Source organism: Poecilia reticulata, chromosome 5, assembly GCF_904066995.2.
Source record: "Poecilia reticulata chromosome 5, P_reticulata-male-v2, whole genome shotgun sequence".
Classification (NCBI taxonomy): Eukaryota; Metazoa; Chordata; class Actinopteri; order Cyprinodontiformes; family Poeciliidae; genus Poecilia; species Poecilia reticulata.
The window spans coordinates 13,120,480-13,144,170 of record NC_088834.1 but is presented as its reverse complement, the minus strand read 5'-3'; the positions used below and the strand labels follow the sequence as shown (position 1 = coordinate 13,144,170).

The 23,691-nt window shown below is 37.5% G+C and overlaps 2 protein-coding genes across 6 annotated transcripts; both read right to left on the bottom strand.

Annotated features, from left to right (window-relative positions):
- Positions 1-163: 163 nt before the first annotated feature.
- On the bottom strand, positions 164-10,616 carry zmynd10 (zinc finger, MYND-type containing 10). Of its 5 annotated transcripts, XM_008408652.3 has the most exons (14): positions 9,401-9,492; positions 7,286-7,404; positions 7,022-7,206; positions 4,559-4,667; positions 4,368-4,484; positions 4,239-4,292; positions 3,414-3,554; positions 3,222-3,310; positions 3,007-3,101; positions 2,601-2,773; positions 2,159-2,284; positions 1,962-2,083; positions 1,757-1,882; positions 700-978 (listed from the first exon to the last, which is right to left on the bottom strand). In XM_008408652.3, the coding sequence occupies exons 3-14, from the start codon at positions 7,081-7,083 to the stop codon at positions 882-884; spliced, it is 1,311 nt and encodes a 436-aa protein (XP_008406874.1). In that variant the 5' UTR covers positions 7,084-7,206; positions 7,286-7,404; positions 9,401-9,492; the 3' UTR covers positions 700-881. The 5 variants fall into 5 exon arrangements, 3 of the variants coding, with proteins under 3 accessions (XP_008406874.1, XP_081463180.1, XP_008406873.1); XR_533675.3 differs by lacking the exons at positions 7,022-7,206; positions 7,286-7,404 and adding an exon at positions 164-623 and having other exon boundaries at positions 808-978; positions 9,401-10,616; XR_533672.3 differs by lacking the exons at positions 7,022-7,206; positions 7,286-7,404 and adding an exon at positions 164-563 and having other exon boundaries at positions 808-978; positions 9,401-10,616.
- A 139-nt stretch (positions 10,617-10,755) lies between these two features.
- nprl2 (NPR2 like, GATOR1 complex subunit) lies at positions 10,756-23,410 on the bottom strand. Its single transcript, XM_008408650.3, has 11 exons — positions 23,038-23,410; positions 21,536-21,627; positions 21,265-21,433; positions 21,038-21,146; positions 15,190-15,326; positions 14,769-14,866; positions 14,551-14,587; positions 12,938-13,031; positions 12,741-12,858; positions 12,503-12,645; positions 10,756-10,970 (listed from the first exon to the last, which is right to left on the bottom strand). Exons 1-11 carry the CDS (start codon positions 23,116-23,118, stop codon positions 10,903-10,905), a joined length of 1,146 nt encoding a protein of 381 aa, XP_008406872.1. The 5' UTR covers positions 23,119-23,410; the 3' UTR covers positions 10,756-10,902.
- Positions 23,411-23,691: the final 281 nt, after the last annotated feature.

Genomic DNA, 23,691 nt, shown 5'->3' with positions numbered 1-23,691 from the left:
ACAATATAATGCACTTGTGCAAGCCACAGATATTCTTTTCACCATGGAAGTAACAAGGCATATGTGACATGACAATAAGGAGTAGAAAGTGTATATTTCTCTTAAAATACAGGGAGTAAAGGTAAAAAGTTCTCAGAAAGATAAATAAGCAAAGCACAGAAAATCTAGTGAAGTACTTTTACTGCTTCATCTCGTCCTAATCCCTGCTGGCTCATTTTATTCTCTTTTTCTCCAAAAAAGAGGAACTGAGACAATGTTGGGCTCAGTTCCTCGGATATAAATTGGCTGTAATCGTCCCGGGATGCAGACAGAAAAGTGGATCTGACTGGTGGTTTCGCTGAAGGCTGAGCGTCTCTGTTTCTGTGGAGATCACAGCTGAAGTTGGTAATGATCTGCACAGCTCTGGATGTTAAACCTTGAAGATAAAGTTAAACATTGGGGACAACTTTATTTTCGCTCGAATGATGAATTTGATTTCAAGTCTGAAAATCCTGGAGCCTTAAAAAACTGTTTCAAACATCCGTCCATCCTGTCTTTTCCTGACCTCCAGCGATGTGCTGCTGCTGATGATCAGATTGGAAACGGCCGTTAAGGTGAGCCAGCAAGGAAGTTTAGAAAGTTTTCTGAAATATTTCACAAAAGCATCACTTTCACCCTCGTTTGAGCAAGAGAGTTAAGAAATAAAAACTGAACGAAACGAACAAGTTAAAACTTTATTGCATCGCGTTTGAAACCAAAATACTAAATTCTATAATAATAATCTCTACAGATATGTGAGGGATTCCTGTTAGAAAAATATGAGTTTACCTAAAATGTTGGGATTCAGTGTCACACAAATAAAAGCGGGTTTGTTTCCTAGCTTTAAACGTTAGTCGGTTAAATTATCCGAGCTGTTTGTCTTCCTGGATCTTCTGCATGGTCTCAGTCATGAGCTGACAGGCCTGCTTGTGTTTAGGCCAGTGCTTCACCTGACACTGTCTGTAGGAAACAAACACAACACAGGGTAAAACTTACCAGCCAGAAAATCACACAAGCTTTTAATTACAAATAAAAACAAAAAGAGTGACATACATTTGTATTCAACTCCCCTGAGATAAACTAAATGAAACACAATTGGGGACCCATTTGAACAACTGGGTTTTAATTAGGGGTAACCCTAACCCTAACATTTGACATTTTTCAGGATTTTATTTCTGAAAGACATTTGAAACATATAATTTGCCTAACATGTAATTATTATGAATTACTGCAAAGCCTGTCGCAATAAATCAGTTAATGATAAATTAAAACAAGCTCAATAATTTCCATTGGTATGATTTGTCATTTTTCTATTTTCTGTCTTTCTACCAAAAATTGGATGACAAAAGTCTTCAGTCTGGTGCTTTGGTCTCAACTAGCCTTTATTTTGAAGGACAATCTAGTTTACAGAGACTTTATAGCTGTTTCTGTTTTAATTTAGTTTGGATATTTAAAATGTCTCCCAGTTCTAGTGTTAAATGTTCATTAGAAATTAATTATTATTATTATTATTACTATGGCATTACCATTATACAACTTTAAAATGGTCTCAAAACAACAATATTATCATTTATCGTAAAAACTTCTGGAACAATTTATCATCCAGCAACATTTGTTATTGTGTCATGACTAATTGCAGAAATTAAAAGCTCAGTAAAATACAACATTCTGTGATGTTTTTACACAAAATGTGTGTGAATATTCTTGCCAGGCAGTCTGCGTGTGGGCTGTGTCTCACCTGCTGCAGTACCACTCTCCCTGGCATCCAGAGCATCTTTTTGGAGCCTCCTTCCCGCAGCATCCACACTTTGGTTTCTCCGGGAGCAAACGCTCCATCACATCCAGGCTGTAAGTCTGCGCCAACCTTGGTGAAACATTTTGAAAGCAGTGGCTCATGAGCTGTTCCTGTGCGCACCTTGACCTCACAGTGTCTTCAGCGTTACCTCTGGGCCTGTCGCTGCAAGTCGCTGTCAGACGGGCTGAATGATTCTTTAACCTGATATTTAGCTATTCCTTTCCACTTCCCAGAATTCTCTCTGATAATCTGGTTCCACATCTCTGGGATCTAAACGTAAATAAAACCCAGAGGGTGAGCGTGCAGCAGCAGGGACGACGAGTGCATGTCTGAGCCAGTGACTACCTGCTCCAGAACCAGGTCTCTCTTTGGTGGGGCTGGATCTGTCACAGCCAAATGGGCCAGGAAGCGCTGGAGCTCAACCAGGTTCGGTAACTGATCGATCAGCACGTCTGTCAGGAAACGCCTGAGCTGTGAACAGCACAGCAGCAGCAGGAGTCAGGAGGAAAAAACATGCTTACGAGAGGATGCTTAAGGCTCTCTGGTTATATAATTACTGCTGCAGGAAGAGAAGCTAATAATAGGAGGAAACTGAGTAATAAACAACCTTTAGAGAACGAATCTGTGCTCTACAAGAGAAGGAGATCAGATAGGAGGTAATGAACAACAACCTGGAGCAGTGATACTTCCAAACCATTAACTTTGACCAAACCTGTGAAATTAGACACACAACTCCCTGAGAGTGAAGAAACAGGTAAAAAGCCACAGTGTTTGTTTGAGTGCAGACCTTTAGGAGTTGGTTCTTGTTGAAATTGTTGAAGTCGTATTTTCTTTGGCACTCCTCCTTCAGGATCAAACTGTAAAGCGCCAGCCAGACCTGGCCGTCAACTTTAGTCATCTTCACATGGTCCTCTGCAGGAATCCTCTGCCATTTGCCATTCTTGTACTTTTCTACTTGGCCTGCAGGGGGCAGCAGAGAGAACAAAGAGGCTTTCAAAAGTATTCACAATGTGGCAATAAATCGAATGGTAAATGAATATGAGCTCAATAATTTTCATTATTAGATAGATAAATGGTTCAATCAGTCTGTAAAGTGTTTAGAGGTCTGAAGGTGAGCTGTAGGATTTTATATCTTTCGTACAACAGAGGATAATATCTCTCTGCTCATCCGAGTTGCAGATGTTGTGATCCACCTTTGTTGCTCCGACTCCAGGGGCAGGACTCGACCAGCCGAACCAGCACACAGGGCATGTTGTGTGTGCAAAGCATACGGTTGATGACGCTGATGCTGGGAGGGAAAAGATGACATTTGTATTCTGCACCCCGCTTGTCATCTGTCACATGTTTAAAGTTTTCATTTTACTTTTAAAAATGGAGGCCAAGCACGTAGCTTTAAATCGTTTCCTACCTGTCGGTATGATCTGCGATGTAGCTCAGCACAGATATCGCTTTCAGGGAGATGTCAAACTCCAGTGCAGCACTCTGCATCTGCAGCTCCTTGGTTAGGTCAAAATAAAAGTCATGCAACTTCTACCCCTGTTTCAAAAAGTGCTGCAGTGAGGAAAAGCTGCAGAATGCAGGGAGAAGCATCTAATTTTACCTCTAGAGAGGATATCTGGTTCTGATGATCATGAGCAGCAGCAGCATGGGACTTGGTTGCTTCACTGGCCAGCAGGGTCAGTTTACGATGACAGTAATCCACCAAGTCAAGGAGAGAATCATCAGCTGCCTCACAGGAATCCTGAACAACCAGACACACAAAACACTGACTTCCTACAGGATTCACCCTGCACCAAAACACGGGGGAAGAAGCCGCTCTGGTCAGACTACAATATAGGTCAATACTGGAAGGAAACCTGTTGGAGGCTCTAAAAAGAGCCACAGTGGAAATGCTTTAGAATATATTCAGAAGGTAGAATGGCCCAGTCAAAGTCAGGACGTAAATCCAATTAAGAATCGGAGGAGAACAGCTGAAAATGTATGTTAACAACTGATAACAATATTCATCTTGAGCTGTTTCGTGAAGAACAATGGAGACGGATTATTGCCTCCAGATGTTCAAAGCTGGTTGAAACATTCATTTTAAGAATGTAGTTTCCTAAAATGAAGGTCTGCATGAACAAGATGCTAATAAGATGACAAAGATGGGTCTCTGTTTATGTTCATGTAAAACAGCTATTGGAACGTAAATTAAGAGTAAAAAAAATAGATTAATTTCAACAATAGGTGATTCAGAGAGACTGAATACAAAGACCAACTTTTCAGATTTTCATTAGCAATAAAAAGATGAAAACCAAACAGATGCATTTTCTTCCACTTTGACCATTACGCAATTTTTTGTGTTGGTTTGTCATACACAATCTCAATAAAATACAGTTTTAGTTCAGAGAATGCAGGGATTATAAATATTTGAGAACTTACGCACCTTATGAAACAATATTGTTTCAAGCAGGTTAATAATTGTGGCTTCATGGTGGATCTAAGAAAGACAAAAAGAGAAATAAACAAACTAGCATGAGAAGCTGATTGTAGATGTTGCACATCTTTAACTTACCACCATGTAAAGATGAAACGTGTTCTTAGGGTTGAAGTCCTGCAGCTGGCATAAGATGGGAAACACTTTCTGCTTCCACACCTCCACAAGGATCATCTCATGGACCAGAACTGGTATCTGCAGAGAGGGATTTATCATGCAGTAACATCGCTCTGCATTCACATGTTTGCACCTTAAGATGTGGAGGTCACCTTTCCAAAGGACACCAGGAGCTCCTTGACAAACTCATCATGCATGGCCGAAGCATTCAGGATGGCCTGCATGTTTAGCTTTTCAATAAACTCATGCTGTCTGAACCACCTGAGGAAAAGAAATGAGGACGTTTTATAAACAGCTGCAATGTGAGACCCTTTCTTAATCAAATCCATACATAAGGAATCAGTTCCAGCTTTTCATGCCATAAATGTAAAATGTATTCCCAGTGTAGCTGAGCTCTGCCTCAACTCAGCGTTCAGGAATTTCTTCCAGCTTGGCAGCAGCTGGGATGGTTCTTGAAAAGCGCGTTCAAAGAGAAATGAAGTACATAAAAACCTAGATTAACTCAACGGACTAAAAAATGAACCACATTAACAGGCTTTAAGCTGTAGATTTTAAACTGTGCCAGAAAGAATCGCTGACCAAAGGGTTTCTCTTACAGATAAATGAGCTTTTTGGGATTTTACAGCTGTGGGGAGGAAGTCGTTTCTTGCAGTTCGTTAGTTATTTGCATAATGTTGAAGGAACCTGCATGGCTGAAGTGCACAGAAAATAATGAATGCAAGTGTGTTTTCTTCAACATATCAGTTTATGTTACTATAAAGGATGTACAAATTTCACCTCTAATGACCACAACATATGGAATAATCCTCTACAGCTTCAATCTGATGCAGAAAAACAACATTTTAATGTTTAGCAAAACAATGGACATCATTGTTCATGTCTGCTGAAAATAATTAAATGTTTTTTTGTGTACTTTTCAATCCCGTCAATGACGTATTTTTATATTACAAACATGTCCTGCAAAAGTATTTACTATCATTGAATTGTTTCACATTTTGAAACAATTCAATGATAGTATATAAAAAAGGAAAACAAAGAAGTATGCAAACTCTGTAAAACTACTTTTTATTGATTACAGCCGTCTTTTGTAGCAAGTCTTCAGCTTTAGACATCTCGATAAGGAAAGCACCAATATGAAAATTTGAGCTTTCAACGTTGCTTCAGTTAAACTCCCAACAATCCTGCAGTGCATCACTGTCACATGACCAATCGCCTCCCCACGAAGCAAATGGCAACAAGCTGGAAATAAATATTGACTGTTAATCGGCTCAATTTTGTCAGACTGATAAAAAAAAAACAACTGTCAGCCAATACCGACATATCGTGATCTAGATCTAGACAATCTAGATAAATACATTTTTGCTCATTCTTTGCCGAGTAACTCCAGCTCAGTCAGGCTGAAAGAACAGCGTCCGTCAGATTTTGAGTTTGACTGATGCTTGAACTTTGCCAGGACATTTCAGATTTATCCAGACTTCAATTTGAAAATTGATTATACCCACTTAAAATTAACCCTTGGCAAATGACAAATTAATTTTTACAAGAATGACCTGTATTAATATTAAAGACAACCAATGCAAAAAGAATGGGGGAAAGAAACAAAAACATTTTATCCTGCTGTACATGTATGCACATAGGAGACATTAGTAAAACTTCCATTACAACAACAAATAAAAAAGGTAACAGGCTTAAATTTTAATACAATTGGTGTCGGAGTAAGACATTCACAAAAAAAATAAACAGCATTTTCAGACATCATTGAAAAACACCTCAAGATCTACAGAACTGGAGTATAAAAGTGAACATAGACACAGAAACTATAAAAAAAATAAATTGCAACCAAAAAAAGATTTGTTGGTTTTGTCTTTGCAACTAACCGATCAGAGGATATGACCCTTGGATCTTTGACATCTAGTGTAATTTGTCTTAAAGAAATTGAAAGTGCTCGTGGTTAAATAAACTCCAGACCAGGTGCGGAGCTATGAGGGAGGCAGGGGGGCGGCTGCCCCCCCGGCCCGGATGGGTGCCCATGGGGGCCCGGGCCTGGGGGTGCCAGGGAGGGAGGAATGGTTTCAAGTGGCTTTAATGTCTGATTATAGACGGAGGAAGTGCGCCCTCGCCTGTTCAGAAAGGTGTATGTAATGTTAAAGTTACTGTCCCTCAATGGAATATATAGCAGTCAGTCCCAGTGACTGTTTGACTCACGGTTTAGCCAATGTGCTTCCTGGGTAAAAATGAGACGAGAAACGCGGCCCAAACCGCACCCGCTCAACAGTTTCCAGCAGCGCAGGTGATACACGTGAGGGGCCCCCGGTCATTGGCCCCGCCCCCCGGCCCAACGCTGACTTGTTCTGCTAGTGCTCCAGACCGATAAAACACTGGTGTGTAATCTGAATGTGGTGTGTGCAAGCAGGGCTCCAGGTCCCCTTGTTTTTGCCCATCCTTCTCCAATTCTGCTGAGATGTTTAGTGTATGCGACTCGTTGGTTCCATTGTGTTTGCTCCCAATATTCTTCCCCTCATTTCTTTGTTCTTTTATCCGGGGTAGGAGTCACAAAGTACCAAACCTAAAAGGAAACAAAGAGAAAACCTCCTACAGCATTTAATCTTCCTAACCTGCTCAGTTTATGGTCCAAAAAAAATATTCCAAAACTTCTGCTCCTCACTGGCGCTTTCATGTTCTAAGCTGATGTATTGGCTAACTTGTCTTCGCGACTCTTGGAATATTTCAGCCAACCTCCCACCACAGCCTGGATTTCTGTATCAGTCAGTGTCTGATCCTTGGTTTTTTTGCACGGCCTCTGAAAAACAGACAAAAGTTGTTGTTTTTTATTTGGGAAGTGAGGGAGGAGAGTCAGTGCCTGGAGCTACTGGACACACAGGTGTAGTTGGAGAAAGTGGTGGAGGAGTTGGTAGCAGTGCTGGTCTTGGGAGATTTTTAATTTAAATCTGTGGCTTTCCTTGCCTTCACTCTCAGAATCAAGTAGATCCGAGTTCGCCTGCAACAAACAAGCGCTCCGTTAAAAAAAATCTGCACAAACTTCAGCGTGATTTATTTAAATGAGGCAAGTTTCTTGATGTCAAGTGTTTTTGAAGGAACACAAAGAAATTAAAATTCTAGGAAACCGTGAATCACTCCTTTTCTTTGTAGCCAACAATCCTGTTATTAGGCCTAAAGGTGCATGAGTGAAGTCACACTAATAAATCTTTTGAATACTTTTCCTGCAACGGATAATTACTGCCATACAGAAATGTACTTTCTTTCACCCCTACGCTGCTGAGCTTCTGCTTCAGTCAAGCGATATCTCTGTCTCGCCTTTAAGTAGTCATCTGACATGACATACAACAAAAGTAGTCACTACTTTAATCAAATTTATCAAAGCTAATATTCAAATAATGTAGCAATATGAATAGAAACACTTACACATGACCTGTGTGTTCATCTCCATCCTCCTCTTCATTATTTGTTCACAAATATTGACGCCATTTTGTGTACGCTTCTCACAGCCAGAAGAACCAGAATGACCCTTTCCGCATTTCCAAAATTAACATGGAGGTGGATCACAGAGTACGGTGGAGACTCTCAGTTGGTAACGGTGACCAGCAAAACATGAAACTACTTGCAGAGAGAGCTACCAAATTCAGTTATGAATGGCTCACGGTATTCATGAACACCAACAGGCTTTTGTTTGCCGCAAAACAAGCCTTGTAAGAAGGGCTTGTAAAGGGGAAGCTCCTCAATTAAGCATGATATACCTGCTTAATTGAGGTATACAGAAAGAAATACAGGAACCAATGACTTACAAAACAAGTAGATCCAACTGAGTTAAATGCAGAAAAGCTTGGAAAGTTGTCAAGCAGTCCACTGAATGGCAGTCTCATTTATATCCTTATTACGCGCGAAACGGTGGTGGTGGTGGTGGTGGTGGTGGTGGTGGTGGTGGTGGTGGTAGTAGTAGTAGTAGTGGTGGTGGTGGTGGTGGTGGTGGTGGGAGGGGGGGGGTCACTCTGGACTGCTCAGGGGAAGTACTACCAAAAAATGTATGATTATTTTAGGTTGATGTGTCGCAATTATGAGACACAATTATTGGATTTTTTTTGTTTTGTTTTTATTTGTATTTTTGCTTTAGTTTTGCTTAGTTTACTAGCATCCCGAGCCACACTCCATTCCAGTAGGTGGCGATAATGCACCGAAGCAGCTATTTATATATATATATATATATATATATATATATATATATATATATATATACGATTTAAACCTTAAACAAAATTAAAATGAAAGTAGATTTATTTGATCTACTTAAAAATAACACAAGAAGCAATTTTGTTCTCTTAGCACATTGTGGTTCACACTCCACCAATTTCCTGCTTGCTAACCACAAATAAACATAAAGGAGAATATTCATGTTTTCTTTAAAGGGTGTCATGGATTTGCTAATCGGACAGATATAATCCAACAGATATAAATTCAGAAAAGGTCAAGAAGAGCACACTTTTTTAAGAAGACAAAATAAGACAAATAATAATGAACAACCTTAAGACTAAAATATATAAATGTTGACCAAATGTTTTCTTCCATGGCTAAGTGAACGTTCATTTTTGAACATTGAACATTTGATTTTCAGGGCACAGTCACTGGACGTCATCTGAACCATTCGTTTTCAAAACAGTCAAAATTTAATTATACACATATGGACTCTATAGGTTACTTGGGGGAGAGGGGGATTTTATGCGACTTTTATTAAGGAGTGCCAGAATGAAAAGGATTTTTAAAAATGTTTTTGTAAAACTTTAGAGAACAGTAGATCTATTTCCTTTTATGTCAGTTACAATCTTCCTTGCTCTATCAACGTGTGTAATTAAGCTAACGAAGCAATTTGAGTTACTTCTTCAGCAGTTTTTCAGATCTTTATCGTCTTCTCCTACTCCTAATGTAAGCTAACTTTACGTTAGCTTACATTAGCTGGTGCTAACGTAAGTTTCTGATCTTACCTCACAGAGCCCACTTCTTTGAGGGAAAATGTTTCCAGACTTTGAATAAACCCCTCAGCTTCAACCGGCAGCACTACCGATGTATCCATTTTAATAGTCTTGATTATCCCGCAAAATGTCGGTAAATATATAATATTTGCAGCTACTTCAGTAAATTTCTTTAGAAGTGACCAGCAACTGGGAAAGAGATACAGGTAGTTGTCAAGGTAACCGTACACCAAGTACAGTTTGCAGTGGTGGCCACTAAGGGGCGCCAGATTATCATGTAAATCACAAGCTGGAACTTTTTCTCATAGACATAAGTTATGCTGGTGGGTTTTATAGAATGCTGACGATTTGATTGGTTGGTACGTTGTTAGGCAACGGCGTCTTAGTTGTATTGCAGCCAATCACAGTCAATCATTTGATACCCGAGCACAAGAAGGAAGGCGAAGTTCAAATCCCTAGTAGTGAGCTTTCCACATGCACTTACTTAGAAAGTATTATAAATAGTTCAACCTTCTTAAAACTATTTATTGAGTAAACCTTGATTAGTTTGTTTTTATTTTAAAGAATGGTGTTGAAAAATTATTTTAATAGGGAGCTTTTTTCTTGTTAAGCAATGGCTTATGATAAAAACAACATATTTCCTTCATACTTTCTGAATGTTTTAACATTTAACTTTGACTTTCGTCTGCTTCTTTGTTCCCATTTCTTTTGTTCAATCTGTAAGTATATCACAAAAGCTATTACAGTTTACCAAGGTTTTTCCAGCTTCAGTTTTACAGCCTGTGAAACCTAAAAAAACCCCATCAAAAGTAAAAAATAATTTAAAAAAAATCAAGGTACACTTTGTTTTATTCAGTCTTATAAAGACAAACATTGTGTAGTTACTTGCTTCAATGCAAATTTCAAAACAAAAAGAAAAAATTTCATGTAAATGGAGACTTTAAATGCAATCCCACTATTTGACATTATCTTTATTCAACCCAACTTGTGCCTTGGTATGAAGAGCCATTTAAAATTAATTTCTGCGCAGCAATAAGTTATCCCAACAGTTATGTAAATATAAGCATTTCCTGCTCAGTATTTCCAAGTCTGCCGGCCATGTACCAATGGTTCTGTGTAGCTACAAAGGTTAATGTTGTCTGGCATTTACAGTAAATACAGACCTTTTTTGTCACAATGTAAGCAGGATATGTTACAGGAATAGCCATATTTTGGTTTACACAGTAACAGTTAAAAAAACGCACACAGTAAACCTAAGTAGGAAACAGTTTAAACCGAATTTTAACATATTCTAGTTAATACCCGCTTTTGCTCTCTTCTGGACTATTGTTTACAAAACAAGGAGAAGATAATAACCAGACTCAGGCTAAAGTTAGTCACAGTCTTTTAATGATGGAAATAAATAATTAATAAAAAACGAAGCAAAGAAATTTACAAAACATAACTCGATGTTTGAGGCGTCTCGCTCTTGGCTGTATTGGTGGTGGCTTCTTGGTAGGTGGCTTCATTTAACATCACTTCCAGCAGATGACAATATTAGGGTCATTTTCCAAACGTTCATCCAGCTCCTGGTAACTAATCCCTGTAAAAATCAGCACATACTTCAAAATACATATAAGACTTTCATGCCGAGTTAAAATAAAATTTATTTATTTAAAGTCACGCTGCAGCATTTTAATGTGATTCAAATCCAAACTTTGACTAGGCCACACCAAAACTTAAATTCTGTTTATTTTGTTGTACTGTATAACTCAAGTAATTTGGGTTTAAGGCCAAAAACTAGTGATTGGTCATTTTCAATTTGGGATTTGACTGACTTCATGGTTGATGTTCTCTTTTTGAAATATTGTGTTTGTTTTACACCAAAACATTCCACTTTTATCTACTTTTTATGTTAACAAAAGTCATGGTGATAATAAAGGCACATCAAATTATATTTGTGTGTTTTTTTATCTGCATGTGTTTCAACACTTTGTAAATGTTTCAAAACTGATAGATTTCAAAGACTTTGTTTGTCCCAAACTAAATACATTTAACTGGTTAATATCAGCAAATTTATGACTTAAAAAGGGAACATTCATTTTCACATAGTTAGGTTGCTATGAAAAGCTTTTAAAATCATAAATTAGACTCTGCTTTTTGAATTTACTCACTTTATATTTGTCAAATATTACAATTTATCTGAAATATTCACATTTAAGTGAAAATAAAAAGCAAAAGAAATCTGTAATACTTTATGAAAGTCTTCTTCTGATTGGTGGATCAGCCCAAGTGACGTCTCCTCCCCTGAAGCTTGGACACGCAGTGACCAACTGAGTTCAAATTCAGCAAAACAGAACCTAAGAGCCCATCGGATATTGAGTCAGAACCAGGCCTGATTATCTCTGGCAGATTCAGTTGGGATAATTTTTGACCAAAGCTTGAATGTTTGCTCGGCATCACTCATTAACTCTGTTTAAACACTCCTTTCCTTTGTATCCGGCTCAGTTTTGAATCGCAAGGTGGAAGAAGAATCAAGACTTCCAAAAGAACTGAACCAGAACCAACAATCTTTTGGTTTTTGAGAGACATTTTGGCCAAATAACAGCAATTTAAGAGTTCCTTCTTTTAGACAACATTGAGACAATGAGTGCTCCGTTATGGCTCTGGTACTTAACACAAACAGGTGTTTCTCCAAGACTTTGACTATATCACACCTCAGGGTAAAGTTAAACATTATATCTCAGAATTAGGCCATGAAGCCTCTTTCTTCATGCTCCTGACAGACCAGGAAACTATTAATAACAGAGATTTTTATTCAGTTTAGATTATTTTCTCAACATTCCTCCCCTCACAGTTCCAGTCATGTGTTCACTGGTCATGGACTGAATATGTAATCAGTGCAATGTTTCTGTAATTTGTGCTATAAATAGTATGCTGAACTTTAGCAAGAATTTTTTAAACCAAGGAAGTGTGTCAGCATTCCTTTCCTGAACGCTGACACACTCTGAGAAAATACCACAATGGGTATCAGAACCAGGACGAGCTACATGGCCCAATCTATAATGAATAACTGAACTGCACCAGGTACAAACACAAACAAACCCAGAGTTTAAATAGAGCTGCTGAACTTGCCTGTTTTGCAGCAGATTTCATCATAACTATGACAGCCAGTGTAGAGACGAGGCGGTCTGCTTCTCTCATCCCGCACCACCTTCACAGGATACTTCTGAAGCCGTCGGATGAGACTTTTCATCAGTCCGAACTGGATTAGCCTCCTGGGAAAAACAAAACACACACTTTGTTCAACAAGAGTCACACTGACCCGACATTTCCAGGGCAGCAGAGTCACTTCAGGAACCGATACGCTGACCTCTCATCAACCCTTTGAAGCTGCTGCGAGTAGCGAGAACAAAGGTCCCGCACCGTCGTTCCAGGACTGAGGCCGCAGTAGAGCTGGAATACGTCCCGAAGACTGGCACGCTTCTGACCTGATCAAGACCCAAAACGCTGCAGTCAACCTCTGGAAATCAATCAAAATGTCGTCTTCAAGCAGACGTTTTTCCTTACCCTGTTTGGAGACGTAGCTGAGGCATTCGTCCTGAAGGGATTTGTCATCAATGAGGCTCTGAACCTTCGGGGTTGTGCAGTAGACATTGGAGTACTGAGAAAAGGAACAAGATAATCAACATAAAGACAGTCTGATTACGGAGTTCCTACAAAAATGTTTTTAGACAGATTTTCATTTTTGGCCCTTTTTTATCATTTAGTTATCTCTGTGCAAGCATTATTTGTAATGGATGCTTGGACAACAATAACACTTTAAATATATTTGTATAGAACATTAAGAAACAACAACAACCAACATAAACAGAATAAAATAATAGGTATAATTCAATATAATTTACAACATTAAGCCTCTCAGAATTAAAAATTTTGCTGGATGATAAATTGTCCGATAAACAATAATATTGTCGTTTTGAGACCATTTACAAGTAATATAACGATAATGGCATAATGGCTAGTACGCCCTCTCAAAGACTAATAAACTTTAATTTCTAAAAAACAATTAACATCGCAAATGAAATCCAAACTAAATAAATGAAATGAAAATAAAAACCAAACCATTCCAAATATAATGGATTATGAAATCTCAATAGAGAAAATTGCCCTTCAAATCCTATCAAATTAAAGAGAGCACTCAGTACTACTAAAAGTAGGAACTCAAAATGCGATTAAAGATTAAAGAATGACGTAAATTCAAAGCTAATTTGAATTTGATTCTGAGATTCCTCACCAAATGACCCATTTTATTTACATTTAGGTTCAGAAAGCGTAACATCATTCAGTTTTGATTTTTTTCAGGCAGTTCATGTGACAGGATAAATGCTGTTCATCTTAACTGGGAGGCAAGCCTGAACAGAAATGAAAAACACAAATGTGCTTCCTTAAGATTCACCACAGATTCAGCACAAGATGAGCAGAAATGGACCTAACACGCAGCCCTGCAGAACCCCAAAGTTTAATGTGAGGTATCAATAAACCAGGCGAGATTTAGCTGTTCTAATCATTATACAAGGATATTACGATCCACCGTATCAAAGGATGCTGTTAAGTCTAAAAGCACTAAAACAACAAATTTCCCAGCACTAACTGCTCTACATAGGACGCAGCTGTAAACGTAGATAAAACATTGTTTTCCAATAACTCCTATGGCTTTGATTACATAGTTAGTACCTTCTTCAATAAAATGTTTTGAAAATGATGTTAGTATGTGGTGCAAAGGTTCCCAAATGACATGCTGCAGTTTTGATCCAAATAAGGCTTTGAAAGGATGTTGTGAAGAAAGTACATTTTAAAATTAAATATTAAGATAAACTGAGCAACATTTTGCTTAGTTTTTACCATGTCTGAAATTTTTGGCTTTTATAAATTAAGATTTTAAAAATAAAAATAAAAATTTCCTCACATGTCCATGCCTGGAAATGGTAATTACTGCTAAAACCAACAATGTTTTCTATAAATTCTTAGAAATCCTGTTAGCGTGAGCTAATAATTCTGTTATGCACTAATATTTTACATTTTGAGGTTGGCCTTTGGGTTATTTCATGAACAGTTTCACAACACTAAATCTGCACACATTGGAAAACATTAAACAACATGTTGTAAAATTAGTTCAGTACCTGGAATATCGAGACCAAAGTCACAACACCATAATACCTGGAAGGACAAGACAGATGCAAATTTATCAGTTTTTACCGTTTGTCCCAGAAGACGTGAGGACTTCAAAAAGCAGCGCAAACAGCTGCATAATTTAAATAAACCGTACTAAAAATACCAAAATCAATAAGAACTACAACAGATTTGCCGGTCCGCTCATAAATAACAGGAATGAACTCACAGCAGATTCTGCACAGCGATACGAACGAGATTCAGCTCGACGTCTGCTTCGGCAGAGATTTTCTGAATGTGTCTAAATCCATCAATGTAAGGCAAAATCTAAATAAAACAACATAACAGAAAATTAACATCTTTACCCGAAGCTCTGCAGCCTCATTTGTTTGGAGAATGCAAAACTATGTTTGCCATTAGCGTGAGAACATCGTTTTATTACAGTAATAACACTGTACTGCATCAATAAAGAGACCGTTTCCTATAAGAGAAGCTCATTTCCACGCAAAAAGAAATTTGGAAAAGTCATCACTTTTTCCACCGTGATAAAAAGTGTTACACACTAATCTTTTAACAGCTGCTTCTTGGAAATCTAGGACATGTCTTATCATGACGTGTTGATATTAGCGACCACAAAGTGCTCATCCTGCCTGCTGAGTGGTGAGGTCCCAGTGAGACTTTATAAAAAGCTCTTTGCATTCGGTGAAGACGGGGACGTCATACTCCTGGACAGTGGGGGGGTCCTTCCGCTGCTGGATCAGTTTTAGCTGGATGGTGTTGGAGTCGTCTAGAGGAAAGAAAAAACAGCGTTACAAACCTCCCTCTAATAAAGGAGTTATCCCCTGTTATGTAATTATATGTTTAACTAATGTCCTGAATCACAAATCCAGCTTTAAAAAAACAAACCTGACAGGCTGAAGGTTAAAATGGCTGACAAACATATCACGATCACGATGTAAGTGTTTCATCTCAATTGATATCAATAATTACTGATAACATTTTTGTTTTAAATATCAGAAATACAGCCAAACTAGTGATGTGACCTTTCCTGTTTTATCCAGTTTTTACCCCATGCTGTTTACTTTTAAGCCGTTATGAGGCACAATAAACTGCTGTTGCTGGTGCACCAGTTACTCAACAGCTTGTACCTAGGTAACCAAACAGTGAGTGTGTTGCTAGGTAACCAAAGAGAGTGAGTGAGTTAGTTGATTCCACCAACCTTACGCATCTCGCCCTGAAAGATTGAGCAGCTAAGCACTGAACAAATAAATAAGAAAACAGGAGGATAAAGTGACAAAGCTAAGCGCACAATGAATTAAAAACTCGATTCAAAACACAATAAAATGAACCAGTAAAGCAGATAAAGTTTAATAAAAATCAAGTCTCAATTGGATTAAAGGCAAATGAGTAAAAAGTTTTCAGATGAGTTTTCGCTGAAGAGCTAGAGTATACATTTATTCAGGTTTTTAAGGCTATTAATATTTATTGGCATTCTCAAGGATTCATCAAGAGTGAAAATAGTGAAAGTAACTACCCTGATCCCTGACAACACCGTTTTTGGTTTTATCAGACATAGACTGTCATTTATTATTTTAACAATATTGTCATGATAAAATACATTTTTACAAAAATGACAAGCAATAGAATAAGTGCCCATCTGTACTTTGACAGTTCCCGTTTCTCATGCTGTCACAAAGTAAAGTGGCTCAGTAAACGTTTTCACATTTTGCCACATTACAACCCCAAACTGTCGTCTTATTTTACTTTTGTCTGACAAATGAGCACAAATCACTGCCAAATTGTAAAGCGGAAGGAAAATGAAGCATGATTTATCATTTATTTCTAAACACAAATCTAACATGCGAGAATAAATTTGCATTGTAATTCTTCAGTCTTATAATCATATCCTAAATATAAAATCTGGTCCACCATCTGCCTTCACTTTATTAGAGTAAACATCTGTCCAGCTGTGTGTGCTGTAACAGTGTTACTGCACATCAACCCTGTGAACCATGGTGGCAGTATCATGCTGTGGGGATGCTATTCTACAGTAAGAAGATGAAAGCTGGTCAAAATTGTGACTGCTTCTGTTTATCTGTGCGGTTAGTAAACACAATAATTACAATGACAAATGCAGCCAATGGTGCAGCTTAGCTCAAGATAACCTTGGGTTTAATGACTGCTTTTGTTTTAATGATAAATACTTCCCATAACACTTGAAAATCTGGCACAGGTCCAGGTCTGGCAGAACAATAAAGATAGAGGCAAGAAAATTGGTTATAAAAAAGCACATTCATGGGTTTGAAAGGTCCAGTCAAAGTCCAGACTGAAGGTATTGACTCAGCGGTCAATACCTTGTTTCAGTTTTTATAATTTTTCACATTTTTATTTAACAAACCCAAATATTCTGCATCCTAAGGGCACAAAGTAGCATTATCAAATGTCCTTCATCCCACCAAACAGTTCTATAATTATCAAAGTTGTTTGCAAACCTGCTATTATTTACAGTTTTCCATCTCTATCTTTTTTTTTTGTACAGCCTAGGTATTTTTAAATTAGTTTCTTGAGTTGGATATTTCTAAGAACCTGCACATGTTTATTTTCAGAACAGTGTATCTCTTACCTTGTACATTTGACCTCACTGCAGAGTTTAGCATATTTTTATTATTACTTATCTTTACGTGCGTCATGTTTCCACATGATATCTCAACGCTCCCTTGAGGAACAACAATTTCTACTTTCTATGTTTCTATTAAATTATATTCTACAATTACACACTGCCTTGTGTTGGTCAGTCACATGAAAACCCAATAAAACAATTAAAACGTGTTAAAATTTGAAAGAAGTTTCAGGAATGCAAGCACTTTGTAAGACACTGCTCCTACATATTCAGCAGAAATATGAGATTCACAGTGAGTTAAAAACGTGAAATTACCAGTGGTGGGAAGTAACGAAGTACAAGTACTTATTTACTGTACTTAAGTATAATTTTCGTGTATCTGTACTTTACTTAAGTAGATTTAATAATGGATATTTTCTACTTTTACTCCACTACATTTTACAGCAAGTATCTGTACTTTCTACTTCACTACATTTCTACAAAAGTTTCGAGTTACTCGTTACATCCAAGTCGCATTGTTCTTTTTTTCCGTTAAAATGTGAAGTTCAGGGACTTAAGGTGGCGCCGTAAAATCCAAGCTATAACGTGACTTACTGTTGTCACCCATCGGCTCCCCCTTTACTCGCACGCGGAGCTCCAGACATGCGCAGTGGTTTCCTCTGAGCGGGAGAAAATGTCTGTCTAATCGTCAGTAATATAATAGCGCTGCATAAATCATAAGATATGGCGACATGTAAAATAAGCAGCGCTTCGCTTTCACAGATGGTGGGGACTTTGTCCAACTTTTAGCGTCACTTCGAAGGAAAGCTTAAAGAAAGGTAAGATCTGTGGACGTGATGTTAGCAAAGCTAGCTGTACAGAAACACATGTTGCATCTGCAATGAAAAACAGTTGTCACTCATGCCCTGAATTATTGTGTGGAGGTGTTGACTGAGGTGTCACATATATGGGACAACGCTGTGACCAAAGTCTGCATTGATATGACATTCAGGAACGATCCGATTCTTCTGGACGGATCTTTACTGATTAATTTCATTTAAGCTCTAAGTATTTAATATCTTAGTGTTTTATGGGAATGTGGATCTTTCAGATCAATTTGAGAAGCAATTTTGATAGGTAAAACTTAATTATTTTGTGTCACATAGAGCGGGGTGCTGATCTTGACTTGGTCTTGGGTAGGTGGTCTTGACTACAACTCTGCTACGTGGCTCCTTGGTTGCCTGTCCTCTCCCACCCACCTTTTTTCTATCCCCTTTCTGTTGAATGTCTTTCAAAATAAATGCCACTAGTGGCAAGAGAAGTGAAGTTCATGCTGTTAGGACAGGAGACAAGATGCTTCCATCCCTAAAATTATGATGCATAGAATCACATATCTAAGTCTAAACTATGTTACAGAGAGAAAACACAACATGCTTTATCTGTGGCATTGTTCATTTAAATGGCACATTACTGATATGTATTAAGATCGGTACACTTAATGATATTAGCGATTAGGTAATGCATTCAGCAAGTACTTTTACTTTTAATACTCAAGCATTTTTAAAAGCCAGTACTTTTTTCTTTTACTTAAGTACAAATGTTAATGTGGTAGTTTTACTTTTACTTGAGTACATTTTTGTCTGTGTATTTGTACTTTTACTTAAGTAAATTTTTTGAGTACTTTCTCCACCACTGGAAATTACATAAATTGCACGTGTGGCCTTGAAGTTGTAAATCATTGTTTCACACATGAAATGAGAGTTTTAGTAGCTGGAAACTGACAAGCAGAACTAGATTATAATCACTATGAAGATTTTATAAGCGGGTTATAAAACCACCAAGTTATCATTACCTGGAGTAGACACAGGGGAAAAGTGCACAAGTTTACTCTTAAGAGTTATTGTGTCATCACCTAATAAAAGTTATTAGCCTCCGCCACGTTTTAAAACCAGAGAAACACATAACACTTTACAACCTATCACTGCTTGTAAAGTAAAAATCTATTTCTTATGTAATTTCTTTGAAGTTTCCTCCATATAATTTCAGTTCTGAATCATAAAATGAGTCTTGAGTCACATATTTCACAAATATTGAGCCGTATGCAATCATAATACAGTAATTATTATCATTATCATTGCATAAAAGCCTTTATGCAATGATCACTATGCAAATATATGCAGTAAATAAGCTTATCATTGCACACATTAGTGCAATTCAAAACTTGACCATGTGACAACTAACAACTATTTATCTTTTATTTTGAAACATGTAAGACATCTTTAGCCACTTCCATCCTGTTCAAATGCAACAAAACATATTTTACAATATGAATTAGGCTCTACATTTTAAAGATAAAGAGCTTTTTTGATTACTAGGCTTTAATTTTTATGGCATTTATAGGATTGGTTGTGAGATAAAAGTCTTTTTTTTATCTTCAGTTTGAGAAAACTGAGATTTTTATAAAGAAAATAAAATCACTGGGAGAAAGTCACAGGTGTCTTTTGAAAGTTTACGTTATTAAAAACCTGCAACAGCTGCAAGATCGAATTTCTTCTGATTTTATCCTAACAGTTTTACTTCCTTCTTCAACTTCTTTTGGACCATTTTGAGCTGATTTCTCTCTCTTTCTTTTTTAGAGAAACTAATTTCTGGTGTGAAACTTTCGGTTCTGCATTCGGCATCATCTCATCTGGATTAATTAAATAGAGTTTTTCTAACCCAGGACTCGTGGTTATTGCCATCATCAACAGCAGCTTAACTTCAAGCTGGTGTCTCCACACATTAAACATGCTGCTGTGGAAACTTAGCTGAAGAAAACTTGGCTTAAACAAAATAGTCACTCTTACAAAAGACATTTTATAGAGGTGACCAGGCCAATAAAAACAACAAATGAAACTTAATCAAGAGAAAGTTTCCATCTGGGATTAAATGACTCCATAGCACTGATTCTGCTCCACTGAGAGTTTTTAAATCTTTCAGTAACAGACTCTGGCGATATTTAACTCCTGGTTTTACTGGATTTAACGGCAGCCTACGATACTATTGATCAAAACGTTCTCATCTTGATGCTGGGCCGATGGATCAGGGTCGCTGGTTTCAGTCCGACCGCAGCAGCAGATGTTTCTGTCTTAGTTTCTGCGGTTTGAGCTTGAACTCTGCTGCACTGACCTGGTACACCCCAGTACTTTTTTTTTCTCTTTACCAGCTGCCAACTTTGGCCAAGTTAGTTGTTTTTATAGATGTTTTATAAATAAATGTTTTTATTGTTGTTTGGATCAGGAGGAATAAAGGTCTAGAGAGAGATCAGTCCTGTTTTAGGGCTTCCTTCAGCTGGGATGTCTCCCATAGAGATGGTTCACTGTAACAGCAGATCTATTTCTAATGCCACTTTCAGCACAATTTAAATGAAAGCTGCTTCTTTGTCACTGTCCCTGTCATGAGTAATGGTAATAACAATAATGGTAATAATTCAATAATAATGCAAGAACATATTCTCAAGGATCAATTCACTTTAAATTATAGTGAACATTTAACACTGAAACTGGAAGACATTTTCCATTCATCCATCCATTTTCTTGACACCCTTGTCCCTCAGTGGGGTCAGGAGGGGAAGACATTTTAAATATCCAAAATAAACAACCAAAGCAACACATAAAACTAATTATGAAGTCTCTGAAAACAACATTGTCCATCAAAAAAACTGCTAGTTGACCAAAGTTGACCAAAGCACCAAACTGGAGACCAGATTTGGTGGAAACAGAGAGAAAACAGAAAAATTATAAATCAAGCAAATTAAAATTATTTGGTTTGTTTTCATTTATCATGTGATTAATTCATTTATTGTGTATTGTGACAGGCCTATCCGTCACTACACAAAATGGGAAATATCTAAGTATTACCTATAGGTAATGTGCAGGCTCCTGTAGCATTAAGATCCTCTAACAACGTCGACATTATGGGTAAAAGTTTCTGCTTGCTCTCCTCCTTTGAAATAAAGCCACTTTCCAACTGCAACACAGTAGGGAGAAAATATTAATATCATCTCCAAGTCATTTTACTATAAAAATATGAAGAACAAAAGCTCATTACAGCTGTAACAATATGACAGTAAAGTTTTACTCCTTACCTCCAGAGTTGTGAGGTACCCAGCCAGCTTTTTGACAATTGGCTCAAGAGCGCACGTGTTGGTCTGAGCATCACAAACAAAGCCGAGGTTAAAGAGAAGAGCATTTCGGCTGTACTTTTTATGCTCGATGCACACTGGACAGCCAATTAGCTTCTTCTCCATAGCAGTGCTAAAAAAAATAACAAATGTTTAAAATAAATAGCTATATTGAAACAGAACCAAATCAAAACATTTAAAAACTGAAGCAAAAAGACAGTGTTGGATGACATACACTGTAATTAATTTGTTTTGTAGCTCTGGCTTAGTGATGATATAAACTTGGACCGTGTCGAACAATTCCCGTGAAATGTACTCCTCTGGTACCTGCCAGGAAAAGGACAGAGAAATAAATAAACACCTAAATATTTTGGGATTAAGTCCTTAAAAATAACTACAAACACTAAAACAAACAAAAAAACTCACAACAACGAAAACAAAATTTACATTTATGCATCAAAAACCAAGTAACTTTGATCCTGACTCCAGCTTTTACAGACACTAGACAGTGAAGTATTTTCCTCCAGATGTACGCTGGCCATGAAAACACAACAGAGTAATTTAGCTCTGCACAGGCCTTTGACTAATTTACAAAGCAGAACTTAAAAAATGCATTAAAAAGTTAATTATTTGAGCTTTGACTGCCTTTCGAGAATTGGTCTGATTATCTAGTGTCAGCAAAAAGTTTGCAAGACAAATTCAAATTCAGAAGTACTTTATTCTTTCCAGAAGGAAATTAAATGTTGTTGTAGCTCATATTCTGCAATTGTTGTAGATGCTTGTGGCTAAGAGAAGGAAGGATCTCCTGCAGCTGTCTGTATCGCTGCGGCACTGAAAAAGCCTCTGAATGAAGACACTTTGTTGAGGTACAACAGTCTCATGAAAAGGATGCTCAGGGTTGTCTGTAATTTTATGAAGAGTCCTTCTTGTTCCAGAAAAGTTCCCATTAGTTTTTTAGCCTCTATTTTGTTTGCTTAGATGAGACATTTAGCAGTTTTATTATATATTCTCAAAGATGCTATCAGAATATGAGTTAAAGGGGTATCCAGCTTATGGCTTTAAGCCAGTCGATGTTCCTATGAATGGAGAAGGTGAGATAAAAAGTGATATTGACCATTTTCAGAATAGAAACTGGTACAAATTTGTCAAGATTCCCGTTTGCTTATTTTTCCAAATGACTGGTTTCCGTGCACTAACATCACTGATAAGATCATTAAAGATATTTGAAAATTAAATCTAGCCAATCCAGTCTGAGCAGGTACACTTTTCCAAATGGTTTGTTTGTGTTTTATCGTTGCAACATTTGCTGTGATTTCATATGCAACTCGTTTTTTTTCTGGAGCCGTAAAGAATATACATAAACACCTATAAAGGATGATATCTGAAAAAGGAAGCATTTAAAGAGGAAAAACAGCATTAAACTATTTTAAGGCAACAACAACATAGAACAACAAATAGAAAAACTGATCAGGGTATAGCTGCTTTAGTGACAAACCATTAAGTTTGTCACCAAGTCTGGCTAGCACAGGGTTGTCAAAGTCTAGAACTACTATCCCGCAACTTTTTAACGCATCCCATCCACGATACCTCTAATAAGTATGTAATTTAGCTCTGCACAGGCCTGATAATTAGTCATTCATTTGACTCAGGTGTGTCAGGGGAATGGTGCATCTAAAAGTTGCAATACAGTAGCTCTCCAGGACTGGGCTGGCTGCTTTAATAGGCATACGTGCTTACCTGATAAGTTATCTTTGGACCCAGAGTAGGGTGAAACTCACTGAAGAATATGCACTCTATTCGAGTTGTCATATTCAACATGGACCTTTCACTTAACTTTTTAAACTGACGTGAAGATTACTGGATCCTCCCCACGTACGTTATGCTAGCTTCTAGCTATAACGTTAAAAACGAGCAGGTGGGTTCTTCTAAAACAACCTACAAACAGCTCCAAAGTTGTACGACGTCTACATAACAGTGATATTTAAGTGATATAGAGATAAGTGACGGTGGTTTGTTGTTTAAACCATCTAAAAAAGCTGCAAATTTTACAGCAAACTGTCCAAAGTGACAAGACAACAATGCTGCGTTCAGAGTCTCCATGGAATTTACCCTTTTAAACACTCATCAGGAAAACAGGATCATGTGAAGACTAAAATTGGTTATAGTAAAAGTACATATTTTAATCGTTGAACTATGTTATATTTGCTTTTAGTGGTTTTTGAATGTATGACCCACTCTGTCCTCCAGTAGGATGAAATGTCCCCTTCAAGTTACGGAATTGTAAGCTAACAGTTGGATTTTTCATATAATTCACACTAAAGCGATTTCATGTGAGTTTAGACACGCATTTTAACGTTTTCTAAACTATTTGACACCCAACTACGAGACGAC

Excerpts from the sequence above, each read along its gene's own strand:
- nprl2 (XM_008408650.3), bottom strand. The coding sequence starts at position 23,118 with ATGTTGAATATGACAACTCGAATAGAGTGCATATTCTTCAGTGAGTTT. Across the intron at positions 21,434-21,535 it reads CAAAACAAATTAATTACAGT|CACTGCTATGGAGAAGAAGC; the intron begins GTATGTCATCCA and ends TATTTTTTTTAG. Across the intron at positions 13,032-14,550 it reads CTTTGGTCTCGATATTCCAG|TACTCCAATGTCTACTGCAC; the intron begins GTACTGAACTAA and ends TCCTTTTCTCAG.
- zmynd10 (XM_008408651.3), bottom strand. The coding sequence starts at position 9,489 with ATGGATACATCGGTAGTGCTGCCGGTTGAAGCTGAGGGGTTTATTCAA. Across the intron at positions 4,668-9,400 it reads AAAGAAGTGGGCTCTGTGAG|GTGGTTCAGACAGCATGAGT; the intron begins GTAAGATCAGAA and ends TCTTTTCCTCAG. Across the intron at positions 3,555-4,238 it reads AAACAATATTGTTTCATAAG|GATTCCTGTGAGGCAGCTGA; the intron begins GTGCGTAAGTTC and ends CTGGTTGTTCAG.